This window comes from Helicoverpa zea, chromosome 6 (genome assembly GCF_022581195.2).
Source record: "Helicoverpa zea isolate HzStark_Cry1AcR chromosome 6, ilHelZeax1.1, whole genome shotgun sequence".
NCBI classification, from domain to species: domain Eukaryota; kingdom Metazoa; phylum Arthropoda; class Insecta; order Lepidoptera; family Noctuidae; genus Helicoverpa; species Helicoverpa zea.
In genome coordinates, this window is record NC_061457.1 from 6097931 (window position 1) to 6111798 (window position 13868).

A 13868-nucleotide genomic window follows, 5' to 3' on the forward strand; every position below is an offset into this window, starting at 1 on the left:
CTCGTAAATTATTTTGAAATCATTTATTGAATATAAAAAATATTAAAATACAATCAAATTCGACCTCATATAACTAGTACGTGGGTAAATAATTATTATTGTTTACGTTTCCATGTTGTGTAGTTGATCATTATTATGGAGTCTTCTTTTAAATGTACAGAAACAAAAAATAACCTAGGAATAAAATATAAATTCTATGGCCGCTTAATAACTTAAACAATAAGACAAAAATATCATCAATCTCATTAAATCTTCACTTGTTATAATCATATGACAACAAAATAAATACAAATACATCACTAGGATAACGGAAATAAGTGAAGTAGGTAGGGCAAAACAGGAATGTAGCCAGCTATTGAAGTTATAGAATAATATATATGATCACATTTAAGGAGGGAATCTAAAACATATGGTATTCAATTGACCTAAATAATTTTGTTATTTATGTAAATATAGTAAAGGTATTACAAACATTTACTTTTAGCTTGCCATCCACTCTATACCTTGAACATGTCCTTAGATAAGCACCGTGTTAGCAGCAAACGCACGGCACACTCTTCTGTTAGTTGAACTTCTATCAAACCGCATTGGCATCTCTTCACAGCCCTTACTGACTATTAAAAGCACTACAAATATAACGATAGTACACTTAACGTAAAATAAATCTAATCATTGTATATGGAACACTTACAGTTAAGAAAAATAAAAATAGAAAAGTATTTAATTGCAACTAGATAGATTCATACTGTGCCAATTTGTGTACTTAGGGAATAGTAGAACTAAGTTTTGTGACATATAAAGCTTTGAAAATTTTTAGATCCAAAGGTAACATTTAGCGCTAAGTCCATTTAATGTGCAATAATCAGACTTTTTAACAGTATATAAAGGTTTGTATATTTTTTTACTAAATGCACTGCAGTTGGGGACTTTGCGTGTAACAACATATTTATATTCTTAAACAGCAGGTGTACGATCCAATTCCTTGAATAATGATGAGGACATTCTGTAAGAGAAAGGACAAATATACATTAGTACATGATATAGCAACATTTCATGATAACTATGAAAACTACACATCATGTTATCAGCACAATAGCATATGGCAGGCATAAGATAATTTGTTTTCCAGTTCCCAGTATATACATGCGTTATATTATAAATATTTAAATTATCAAAAAGCTACCAGGACACAGCAACTGATACCATGTTTAAGGGATATACCCAAGTTTAAACATTAACAATATTTAAGTTAAAACAATGAGTATGAATAATTACATTCATGCCTAAAGTACAGTGTTTACCCATTAGTTTAATGACTATTGCAAAACAAAAAAAATATTAGGTTAATGTGATTAAACTAATGAGAACAAAAATACGTTTCTTTGGGAAACCTCTTTGAAATAATAAGTAGAATCACAGGTTTAAGTATTGGTCACTAACTACCAGTCACCCCATATTACACTGTGATATGCTGTGCAAGTTTTACAAACACAAACAGCAACTCTGGATTTTGGAATATTTGAAGGTAATAACACAAAACATTGATGTACAACAACAGACAGTAAGTGCATAAATATTTACAAGTTATGAAGAAACTACTCACTTGCTTATCATGTGCTGATATATGTAGTAGGGAATTATTGTGATGTTTACAACAGATGGGCTGGCTTCAATAACCCTAGATATTTCTTTATCTTTCATGCCCACAACATTCACAGTGTTTATTTCTAGTATCTGATGATCAGTCAACAAGCCATTGCGAGCTGCGGAAGAGTCCTTCACCAGGCCAACAATCTTGCCATCTTTGAACTGGAAACCAACGTGGCCCAGAGAATCCTTGTGGAGAGTAATTGTCCTCTCAAAGGGTCTGAAAAAAAACAAATCATTGTGGTTCATGTTCATATCATTAAACAGTGTGTTACATAGAGGTAAACATCAATACAGGAGTTCCTAAATCACAATAGAAACTTCTTTGTGGATTCAATCAATACATACAATATCAATGGCACATTGAGAGGTTGAATCTGAGTCATCAAACAGTTGTCTATACCAAAAGAACAGTTATTTTTAAACATTCTACAGACAGTGAAAATAAATACATACCTATCACGAACAGCCATTGAAATTCCATTGGCAGGAGACTTCTTCAGTAATGCATGACATTGGTCCATTGTCATTCCAGCCAATGCTACATTGTTGATTTCCAAGATCTGATCTCCAAATCGGAGACCAGCAAGAGCTGCGGGACTGTTGGCGGCCACATAGCACACAAATACTCCATTGTTGACTGAGTGCAGTCTCACACCACACTTGCCATCTTTGTCTTTACACAGAACAACTGGTCTTATAGCCCCGGTAACTGTAGCCTTTGCCAGAGTTGTTGATTGAGACGACAAAGGTGCTATCATATTACTCACAGCGGTAACCGCGCCTGGCTGAACCTGTTTTGTACAAAAACATAATGCTATACATAGGTATTTACTTATACTTTATTAAATAGGTACCAATTTCACTGTGGTTTTCCAGTAACAGATTGCACAACAAATTGCAAATTTAAAAGGACATGGATACTTGTAACATTTATAACTTTTCTAGTAGAAACTACCCTAAGACGACCCACTGACCCTAAATTCTCTGTTTAACCTTGATTATAGTCAGAAACTTTTACATATAATGATGGACTAAACTTACTGGTTGCAGTTGATATTCCGGCATATTCATGGCAATCACATCACTAGACAATTCAAGTCCCATATAATCACTTAGTGCAGGGTACATATGGGTTGAAGGGGCGCTGGGCGCAGGACCGCCATGAGGATAGCCGTACGAGGGAGCGCTAGGTGGAAGGCTGTGAGGGTATGAGGGTGGCTGCGCCTGGTGTTGAGTGACCTGGGCCCTCGCCATAGCATCCACCTTCATGTCTTCTAAGGATGGGTACAGAGACATCTTATTTATCGAATGTAACACTTTATAGCAACAACAAAGTAACACCCGCGAGTCGATTAAGCGACGTCTGCGTAAATACAATTTCCGTGACTAATTGGATTGGAAACACAATGAATGAATCATAACAAAAAACCCAATTGATAAAATGGGAACGATTTGACTAGAGAGGGGAAAAAATATTTTACTTGAGTTTGTTTGACACACATCATTAGTCACATCAAACTAAATCGATTCGTGACTATATTTTGAATATTAACGTGTCAAACATGTTGTTATAATGAAAATAATATTTTCGGATTAAAAAACCTGATTATTTATGCATCAATCAAAACAAGTAAAAACTGGCCAAGAGCGTTTCCGTAGTTTTCCGATTATACATAGTTCATACCTACAGCTTGGCAAAAAAGAGTGTGGAATAAATGAGGTCAGCACTATCGCACCTGTGGCAACCCGGAATACTACGACTCACAGATTTTGATATTTGTTATTTTTGGAGATATTCAATCCTAAGTAGGCGATGTCAATGGGACACTTCAATGTCCAGTATTAACGATGTTAACAATTTTTATTTGATTTTGATTTTTAGTTCCAACTGTCACCGCGTCAGACTCTTTTTTGCCAAGCTGTACCTACCCCATCAACCCAAAAAAATTTGTGTGTACAGCAAAGATAAAGAACTGGATGTGTTATGTGTGTATGTTGGGTTTCAGTAGTTTTGGATTTCGTGAACCGATTTAAATATTTGCGATTTAACAAACGGCGAAACTTTAAGAGTTCGTAGTTAACTAGGGAACCCTAAAAATTACCTCCAGTTGAATTTAGTCGATTTAGGATTGAAGGACTATTCCAACGCTAACTTTAAAAAAATGGTTGTCAGTGACGGTGACACTGATGACATTAACTTGTCAATGTCAATTTAATTCAATGGTGAATGGATGGGTTGTTGTTAATAAATTTTATTTATCAACTGTACAAAGTTTTTACTGCTTATTAGTTATCAATGAAGTAATTTTAAGAAAACTATATCTTAACTCAGTGTATACTATGGAAACAGGAAACAGTAAGCGTACTCCAAGGTAATGTTACATTTCTGGCTGACTACTTAGCATTGAATTGTTTACATAAGTACAAACCTAGTTATTTTATAAATAATACTAACGAATTATTTATTGTCAGCCGCTGTAGAGAATGGGAACGAGCTAGGCGCAATAAGTTTAATGAAGCTGTTAGTAAATTGGGTGAAATTGTCAAAGCCATACACAAAAGTAATTGCCCTGGGGAAGAGAGTGAAGACATCCAGTATCCGAAAATTGAAATAATCCAGAAAGCTATAATATACCTTAATAACCACACTCAAGAGAAAACACATTTAAGTGAGTATTAAAATATTATTTCTGATTCTATGTCCTCTACTCCATCAAACTCAAACTCAATTTTTTTTATTTCGGATAGGCCTTTAAAAGCTCTTTCGAAACGTCAAGTTACTCGTAGTCATCCACTTACTTGTAGTTTTTGAATTTCTAATTCATTTTTTTTATATATTTGCTTTTCTTTCTGTGCTTTTCAAACTGAAGTAATAAACCACTAAGAATATATTGTTACTCTTCATGTTTACTCATTACAGAAGCAGAAATTCTTGCCTTACAAGTGAAGCTAGATAAAGAAAAAGAAAAAGAAAATATACTAAAGAATGTCAAAGATGCAACAACGCAAGTTTCTTTGGGCCTGAATAAAAAATGCAAAGGTGAGATTTTAAAATCATTTGAACTCCATTCATTCGAATATTGTGGGTTGCCTTAAGGCCGGAATGAAACCATAAAACATATAATAAATAAAAGAACACCTGAGATTTCTGGGTATGCACATAACAAAAATGCACAAATATTTCCTAAATTATGTAAATGTGGTCTCGGGAGTCAGGAGGGATTTTTGAATTCTTAAGGGATTGGTTAAAACCATAGAAATCCAGCTTTCTTAATATAAAGCCCAAGTGATTACATTGATAATGTTTCTTGATCAAAATTGGTTAAATAGTTTTGGTTTAAAAGAGTAAGCATCTTTATAATATAAGTATGATAAACACAGCAGATTTGGATTTATTATGTTGACTAGAGTGTACCAGTTAAACTAAAACACCATCCAATACTCAGGAAACACTAAATTAGACAGGATCTTTCATGTTGTTGTTATGCCTAAGAACCAAATAAAATTATCAAAATTATTTTCATAACAGTAAAAAACAACCTGTTTATTATTTCAGATAGCAAATATGTAAAACTAATAAAGTTGAAGAAAGGAAAAAAGCAAAAAGAAAAAGTTGAAGCCAAAAAGCCAACACAAAATAATACTCCAAAGAAACTACCAGTACTTCTTCCAAGATCGAATTTAATCAACCAAAAAGGTAAAGTATGGCAATTAATGCCATTATTCTGTTCACCAGATATTCAGGGCATATGCCCTATGTAGTCATACTTTTTAATCAAAGCAATTTTCTTTGATGAAGTCCATATAGAAGAAATAATTGTATTTAATTCATCATCATCATCAGCCTATCGCAGTCCACTGCTGGACATAGGCCTCTCCAAGTGCACGCCACTGAGATCGATTTTCAGCTTCTCGTTATTGTATTTAATAAAGTAAACCAACCATAATTAATTTTTCAGGGTCAGAAAACACAATAGTGGTTCTGCCAGCTGCTCCATACATTTTCCCACAGAGACCACTATTGTTCCCGTCTGTACCGCCCGCCATAGTTTTAGTAGACCAAAATTTACAACCAATTAGCAAAACAGCAGTTCCTATTGTGAATAGAAATAATGGAGATATCACTAGAACTACGATGGTTAACATACTTCCCATATCAGCGTATTCCCGTCCGCTATCTGCTACCAAAAGTAAAAAGAATAATGTAAAATTAAAAAATGACGCTAGTAAGAAATCTACGAAAAAAGTCAAGGCTGTTGGTAATAATGTCAAAGAAAGTAATAAAGATAAAGAGATGAAAGATAAACCACCAGTAGTAGTAGTTTCAAACGAAAGTAAAACTATTGAAGACACCAGCATTGAAAATAACAAAATTGATAAAGAAGATACGAGTAAAGATAAGAACACCGAAAGCAATAAAGTATCTAATACGACCACTCCACCTAAAATAGATAATGGGCAAAAAGTTCCGAACGCAACTGCTGAAAAACCAAATAGTAATACTTCAGAGAAAGTTCCTAATAAAATTGTAGATCATAAAGTTGAAAAACCTGTAGAAAAACCTACATGTACGGAATCTGTCGTTAAAACTCTTCCAACCACTGTAGTCACAACATCAACCACTATAACAAGTATTCATGTTATCCAACCGACGGAGGAAACTAATAAGCCCAATAAAATTATAAATAGCAAACCAACTATTGTAGAAACTAAAGATAGTAAATTGCCGAATATTTTACCATTAGATACATCACTATGCGATAATGTAGTTGACGGGGGTAACGCACGCCTTGAACTAGCGGAAGAATTTTTGGCTACCTCACCAACTGCCGCATTTCTTATGTCTTTTCCATTGGTTAGTGGTAATAGAGCAGATAGTCCCGCCGAAGAACATGGCCACAACACAACTCATGGCCATAACACTGCTCAAGTGATCCCAAAAGATACTCACAAGAGGACAGATTTGGTGCCTCCAACAATACCATATTTTGAAAAACCAAGCAATAACGATAATAAAGTAAAACCAACAGCAATCAAGCCTACCGAAACATGCAATTCTACAAATAAACAAATTGAACAGCAAAAATCAGTAAACATAGTAACTAAAGAATCTAGTATTATACCTGCCGTTACCAAGAGTACAGTAACGTTGCCGAACGCTCCGAGTGAAAACCCATTTTTAAACTTATCAGTGCCTTCTATTATAACAACAAGTTGTACATTGGCAGACAGCACGTTTGGTTTGGATTTCGATTGCAATATTAGTAAACCTGTGTCGAGTCAGTCCACTGGCTACGTCAGCAGTAACAACTTCTTTTACAAGGGTGATCCATTTGGCAAAAGTGCGATCTATAGTACCAGCAGCATCACCTCTACTCACGAATTTAATGGACTGGGTCTCTATCCTTGCGCAATGGAGAAATATACTTCCAAAAATAAGTCTGATTTTTCAAGTGTAGATGATAATCTCATGAAAATTGGATCGTCAAGATTGACGTACGATATCGACTTGGGTTGGTCACATAAAGGCTTGGATTTTGTCAACTGCACAACAACTGCTAACACTTTTAGCAAGGACTCTATACTGACGACTACTTCAGCACCTTATACAACATCTTATAATCCATTCAACCCGGATTTCCATGTCCCGTTAGTTTCAAATTCCAATAAGAAAGATAACTCAAACAAACCTACTTCTTCATTTGCTGATACCATTACTAGTTTTTACTCACAGCCTGCTAATTTATGGAGTGAAGACGTTCCATTTTATACAAATAATAACATGACAAAAACTTTAACAACCAAAAACCAACATTATACAACATTTGATCCCGTACATAGTAACAACGTTAATGTAAAAGCGAATGCTAACAAACATTACGAGCCTAAAGTGGCTGAAGCAAATGTAGAAAGTGGCATAAAACCGGTCAATAATGTTGTGCCTCAACATATACCTGAAAAATACACCAAAAAGTCTCCGAGCAAAATGCACATTAACTGGATGACATCTGAAACTAGAACAGTTCAAAACAATTGCAATCCGATACATCCGCAGATAAAAGACACTCATAAAGGACCATACAATCAAACAGAGCATTTGAGTAAAAAACAAGATCACAATGAAAGTAATTACTTTCCCATATCGATGCATAACTTTCCTACGCAAGCACCTCAAGACGAGTTTCAAGTGTGGCCTTCTACTAGACCTCTAGGAACCACGGAAATAAGTATAGATCCACCCCCAATTAATTTACCAACGTTGGTTGGTGATCTAGCCCTTGGGCCCCACGATAAGAATAGAAAACTAGATGTGACGAATCGTAATGCACCACACGCGGATGTACAAAATTGCGGGAATTTCCTCTCGGTCACGCAGCTGATGAATCGGTCAACTGACAATATGCCTTCTCGATATCAAGTTCCAAACATGGAAACATCCAAGACAGGCCCTACGAAACAAAACATAAATCATTTTAGTAACGAAAGTAACCGAAAAACTATGTCACATTTAGAAAATCACATGACACAGCCTTGTTACGTTTTTAACGATCCTAAACTAGTTAATTCTTATGAAAGTATGCCACAAACACATTTCCCTCCAACTAAAACAAAATCAAACAGTAAAACGGAAAAATCTGCTAAAAGTCAAAAGAATAACTATTCTACTGAAGCTTTACTAAGGGGTGCCAACGGAACCCAGAAAATTCAAGATACTAATAGTGCTAAGTTTATGATGCCGCCTCAGAAGTATACAGATTTCAGTACTCCACAAGACAGTGCTGTGGCTCAAGTGTCACATTTTCCGCCGATCATAGATTATTCTGACAACAGCTACGCTACCCAACAGTTTTCGGGAACAACTTTATACAATACCACTACTAATACCATGTCCAATTCTTTCTACACCAATTTTATGCCCGGCAGTAGTAATTTAATGTCAAGCAATTATGCAAGTGCACCCTTTACTGGTGACTTCATTGATTACAATCAAACTGCTGAATGCAATTACGGAAATCACAAATATGAGGAGTTGAAAATGAGAAATAACGCAACAGTGTTTCAAGCTGAGAAAGCGCCGCCTACATACAAAACATCGAGGAGAGAGTCGGCTACGAAACACAAACTGGAATGTTCGAAGAAGGAATCGAGTAAAAAGTATCAAAGTAAAAAGGCTAAGATTAATAACGAAGTTGAGGAATGGAACGATCCCCACTTGTTTTGGCAGAATAAGGCATTAAATAAGAAACACCCGAACTTGATGTCGGAGGAACTGCCTTTTCCGAACTACGTGGGCAATCAGATGCCGTCACAGTATCAGGCGGATTTCTTCAACAGTCACCTGATGCCCGCCAACGTGCAAGGCATGGGACACAATGTGGACAGGTCGCTGGCCAGTTTCCCTGTCACCTCCCGTGCCAACTTCAACTTGAGTACCATATTTCCAGAAATTACTATGGTGAGTATCGCATGTTATTTCACATTACTCTGTCACTAATAAATACAGAATATTAAATTGTAAAAAATGAAAATGTTTTCTTTTTTCAGAAAGTGCAATGATAAATACTTCGGTGGACTCCACCGAGGCCGCCAAAATTTTAATTTATTATATTTTAAGTGTAATTCTGTTATTGTATTAAATGGATTTTATTACAAAAATAAATTGGTTTCATTTGAAAATGTCTCAGTAGGTATTATAAATTAAAACATTATTATATATTTTTCCTTTCCTTTCGTAAACATCGATGTTGTTTTTACTGGAAACAACATAGAATGGAATCGTGAAACTAAAAATACTGTCGCTTATTTTATAAATCGGTTAATGTCCAGACATAAAACCGACGTGCAAAAAGAAGCACAGTTAATCTAATTTTGTTTTCTTACGAATCAAATGGGATTATACTAGTCTGAATATGAAGTCATGATCATAACTTGTGTTGATAAAGTGTTTTCAGACACAACCATCGGTTTTTTATTGCCCACATACGAAGTGTTTGTGCGTTAAAATAGTTCACCTCAAACATCTGTGATACTTCTAACCGATCTAAAATAATGATAACTTTCATATTCTACTCTGTCCAATGTTAACGAAAAAAATGTCTAAGAAATAAATAAACCTGGGGCAGATGGTTATCCGGGACTATGAATGTACTTGGATAAGTCCCTCGGATTTCGAGCGAAACTGCAGGATACAATAACACAGTAGCAAAACAAGTTTAAATAATTATTTATCTGAATAAATAGTAAATATATTGTTCATAAAATACCATAAACGTCAGCATTATGATATAGAAACAAATTGTCCAGTTTGCCCTTTTTGTAATCGCGGTGTAGAAGCTAACTCAAGTCGTGAGTGAGATCGGAGACGTTGATACCATTATAATGAGTCTGTCGTCTTACTAGACTGTAACTAGACAAGTATGTTTTGCTGTTTTTTTCAGTCTTCATTTTCTTGATCTTATTTCCATGTACTAAGACTACAAAATCTTTGTGCCTTTTCATAGATGCTAAATTATATTATCAAATGAGTATCGATTTCATTCCCTTCCGTTCGATCCGATGCAGATACCTCACCAAGCATCACGTTCGGTGAGAGCGTCACAACTCCTCTCTAACTAACCCTAACTGCTCAAGCTCAAGAATAAACAACAAGAAGTCAGCACGAAGGGTCTTATTTTACCACACCAGTAAAGTTATGTGTCAAGTACCTACATTAATAAAGAAGGGACTCATGGCCACTATTGTGGTGTATCCTGCACGGGTTGGGACAGTCCATACACGCACGGTGAGACAGCGCCAGAGTTCTATCACAACAACATCTCTTGCATCTTTTGGCAACCGAACTCATAGGTGCATATGCTTATGAAAATTCCATTTTGTACTGACTGTAATCCTCATTTGAACCGTTTGGCTCTATCGTATTATTCACAACTATTCAGAACGCAGTTGATCCATGCTTATTTTAAAAGCATTCCAGTCTTCAGTGAGTTGTGCTCTACGTGTGAGTATTTGGTACAGATGCAAGACAGCTGCTACAGTCTCATTTATCTCGTGTCAGTAAACCACAAACAAAACTATTTCGCTTGCAGTAACACTCAGAGTAGGCACACAAACATTTTTGGAAACCTACCTGTTTACCAGTTTCGATAAGACTGACTGGAAATGTTAAATTTAGTAGCACGTGACAGGCAATTCTTTATAAATATGCAAGTGTGGTCAAAATATACTTGAAGTTTATTTTTAATGGAACAATGTACCTACCTAATTAGAGGTAACTAAACCCTTACAACGCATTAGGTACCTACCCACTGAAAATTTACTACGAGTACCTACCTACGACTAAAAGAGCTTTTATAAAAAGCTCTTTCTACTATGCCATCGCCGCTATCTTAGAGGCTCATTTTACCTAAGTAGATAAAAATTTTATACAAAACAAGGTTCATCTCTAGATCTACTTTAAAATCAGCGAGCTAATTAATGCACTGGTCTGGTTACAATACAACAGGGCTAGGGATAGATTTTAAGAAATCATTTAGAACCATCTTGATTGACAATTTACTGGCTGGAATAAAGTTTGGAATTCGTTTAACAATTAAGCTCAATAACAGTAACCGTTACTAAAGATAGACTTTGTTTAGTAGGCAGATAAAATTAGAATGCTTGGGTAGCTTTTCCTAGAAAGCGATTCCCAAACTTTGGCATTGTTAATGTCCTGAATCTGTTTACAGAAAACTTATGTCTTAGAAGAACCAAAAAAACTTGACATTTTCGTAACTTCTTTATAAATGGGTCCTGGGCTCCATCGAGATAAAGGCATGATTAATAGCTGTAAGATCTTCCTCTTTGTCTTAAGTTTTGGAATGAACCCAGCTGATAACGATTTTTTCATTAACCCTGCCGACCCAACACTGACTGTATTTGGCAAATGAACAACATTTGGTTCGCCATCATTCTGTTATCAGTCAGTTCCCTGCTATCAGACAGGTAAATTGTGCGAAGACATGTTCGCTAAAGGATCTACCACTCGCAGGTATGTCGTATGCAGACATTGTAAGCATTTCGGTTCAGCGTTTGTGGAATTCTCAAAACATGAATAGTGTAACGTGCCCAGCGTAGCAACAATAGTAAAGTAGTAGGTAAACTTACTGCCATATGTGGTAGGTATTCCCTACATATTAATGAACTTTGGTGGTCAGAAACGTGTAAACCGACCTATAATGGTTTTGTTGCTACCGATTATAAGGTAGAACTGTATGAGGCTTAATTTACAGTTAGGTAATGACGCGTTCACATGTCTACCTACATACACAGCATATGTTACAGGTATTTAATGTAGTTATACATGTAGTGCAAGAAGCATGCTCGCCTTGACCGCACTCCGGTTATGTATAATGTTCCATTCATGCCATGCTGATGATAAAATATTCGTAATCTTCGAACGATTTCACAAATTCACAGTGAAACGGAAGTCTAACGAATTTTTGTGACGTTCGCAAAATTTATTTATTCAAAGACACATAATTTGGTATTAGGTACCTAATTACCTTCATATATTGAAATATTTAGATTTAGAACCATTGGTATTTTTTTAAGGTTTAAAAGTTTCTAAACCGATGTTCAAATATCCTACCTGCCTACAGATGTTCCTTTTTTCTGAACAAAGCTTGTGATTGCAGTAAAGCTTATTAGATTAGCCTATGCTGAAACTCTTCTCAACACAGTGTTGTACTAACTAGGTATAAGTAGTAGCAGTGGAGATTATCCTAAAAGGATCGCTGTCTCGTGCAATGAGTCAGAGCAGCCCAGTTCCGACGATCACCCATCAACGTCATCACAATTTCACCTTACCAGTCAGTCAACTCGGCAGTCGGTAGGTATTCCACAGTTCCACTGTTAGCTCGCCAGTCTATTGCTGTCATCGGCGAACGAGAGACGCGCGCTCATTTCCACCGACTCGCGAATCGCGTGTAAACTTTACGTAATGGCGGGAAAATAATTCAATCTTGCAACAAACTCAGAAGTATGAATTTAAGTGACGTTTTGAGGAATGGTTAATTCATTTTTTAGATTAATCTAGTGAAATATTAATTACTTGGACATTATGAAGTTTTTTACTTGGATCACGGTAAGCGTTTTATCTTTAATTTTGTTATTAAATATTTCAATGCTTATAGATAACAGATTGTCTAAATGTCTACTTAAACAATAATACTTATCAATTACATTCACGAACATACATTATATTTAACACGAATAATAACGTTCTACAAAATTCGTTGTCACGCACTATTCATGTTTCTTTAAAAGAAAATTTTAGATTTCCTGAAAACCTTACAATAAACTGTACCTGAAACAAAATAGTTACCTAACTCAAAGAACTACCTACTTTGAAGTTTTTCAATTAAAAGCTTACTGAAATCAACCACTGCAAAAGACAACTTCAATTTACTTTCCACCGGAAACAAGTGAAAGATGTTCCAAAGTAAATTTACTCCATCTCCTGCAATAACAATCCTCCATCTTTTGCAGAACTTTATATAGGTACCTATTATTGTAACAGAAAATATCTCGCGATCAGCTTTAAATGAGAAGCTGAAACCAACTGGAAAACCAGTGAAAATATTTGTATAAGCACTCGGAAACAGATTTTCTTTGTTGTAGAGCATTTTGATACTAAATTCAATTTTGAAAAATGTTGTTATATTTCTGCTGGCTTCAGCTCGTGACTTTGTAGCAGAAGTTTTTCTTATAGGCCATATTGTTTTATATCTTTAAGTTCTTACATTAGTCGTATTTTTCCTGTATGAGTCCATACCTTACTAACATCCATTCATCCCTAAACACTTGCACTGCAATTTCCAATCTTCAGTTTTCATAACATTAATTTTCATCAAAAAGTCTTTCGAATAGTTACCCAGGTACAAAAGTTGTCAAAGTATGGGTCTTACAAACAATGTTCCACCAAAATACGATTTCGCAATTAAGTATACGCTCACATTCGGTTTTATGGGCTGTAAAAATCGAAAATGGAAATGTTCATAACTGACCTCTTCAATAAAATAATTGATACGTTGTTATAAAATTATATCCCCAAACCTGGCTATTATATGATAGTGGTTACAAACCAATTATATATACGATAGACTTCAGCTTTTTATTGTGAATATTGATCACCCATAAGTAAATCCGATAGTTAACTTTTGTGTAGATACTGTACTGGT

The 13868-nt window shown here is 35.3% G+C and overlaps 3 protein-coding genes across 3 annotated transcripts in view; 2 read left to right on the forward strand and 1 right to left on the reverse strand.

Moving 5' to 3' along the window:
• Positions 1–8: 8 nt before the first annotated feature.
• On the reverse strand, positions 9–3111 carry LOC124630966 (syntenin-1-like). The gene is made up of 4 exons (XM_047165027.1): positions 2692–3111; positions 2104–2441; positions 1604–1867; positions 9–1003 (listed from the first exon to the last, which is right to left on the reverse strand). The coding sequence occupies exons 1-4, from the start codon at positions 2944–2946 to the stop codon at positions 955–957; spliced, it is 906 nt and encodes a 301-aa protein (XP_047020983.1). The 5' UTR covers positions 2947–3111; the 3' UTR covers positions 9–954.
• Positions 3112–3856: 745 nt separating this feature from the next.
• Positions 3857–9306, forward strand: LOC124631313. Its single transcript, XM_047165643.1, has 6 exons — positions 3857–4022; positions 4123–4319; positions 4571–4690; positions 5207–5347; positions 5610–9106; positions 9196–9306. Exons 1-6 carry the CDS (start codon positions 3871–3873, stop codon positions 9205–9207), a joined length of 4119 nt encoding a protein of 1372 aa, XP_047021599.1. The 5' UTR covers positions 3857–3870; the 3' UTR covers positions 9208–9306.
• A 3264-nt stretch (positions 9307–12570) lies between these two features.
• Positions 12571–13868, forward strand: part of LOC124631278 (guanylate cyclase 32E) — a 31527-nt gene continuing 30229 nt past the window's right edge. The window contains exon 1 of the mRNA XM_047165597.1: positions 12571–12772. Within this exon, the coding sequence (XP_047021553.1) occupies positions 12749–12772 (24 nt within the window). The 5' untranslated portion in view covers positions 12571–12748. The remainder of the gene's footprint in view (positions 12773–13868) is intronic.

Bases quoted from the DNA above. Each gene is read 5' to 3' on its own strand.
- LOC124630966 (XM_047165027.1), bottom strand. From the start codon at position 2,946: ATGTCTCTGTACCCATCCTTAGAAGACATGAAGGTGGATGCTATGGCG. The intron at 2,442-2,691 runs GTAAGTTTAGTC...TGTACAAAACAG, and splicing joins CGGAATATCAACTGCAACCA to GTTCAGCCAGGCGCGGTTAC. The intron at 1,868-2,103 runs GTATGTATTTAT...GTTTTTTTTCAG, and splicing joins TCAATGGCTGTTCGTGATAG to ACCCTTTGAGAGGACAATTA.
- LOC124631313 (XM_047165643.1), top strand. From the start codon at position 3,871: ATGGTGAATGGATGGGTTGTTGTTAATAAATTTTATTTATCAACTGTA. The intron at 4,320-4,570 runs GTGAGTATTAAA...TACTCATTACAG, and splicing joins TCAAGAGAAAACACATTTAA to AAGCAGAAATTCTTGCCTTA. The intron at 4,691-5,206 runs GTGAGATTTTAA...TTATTATTTCAG, and splicing joins CCTGAATAAAAAATGCAAAG to ATAGCAAATATGTAAAACTA.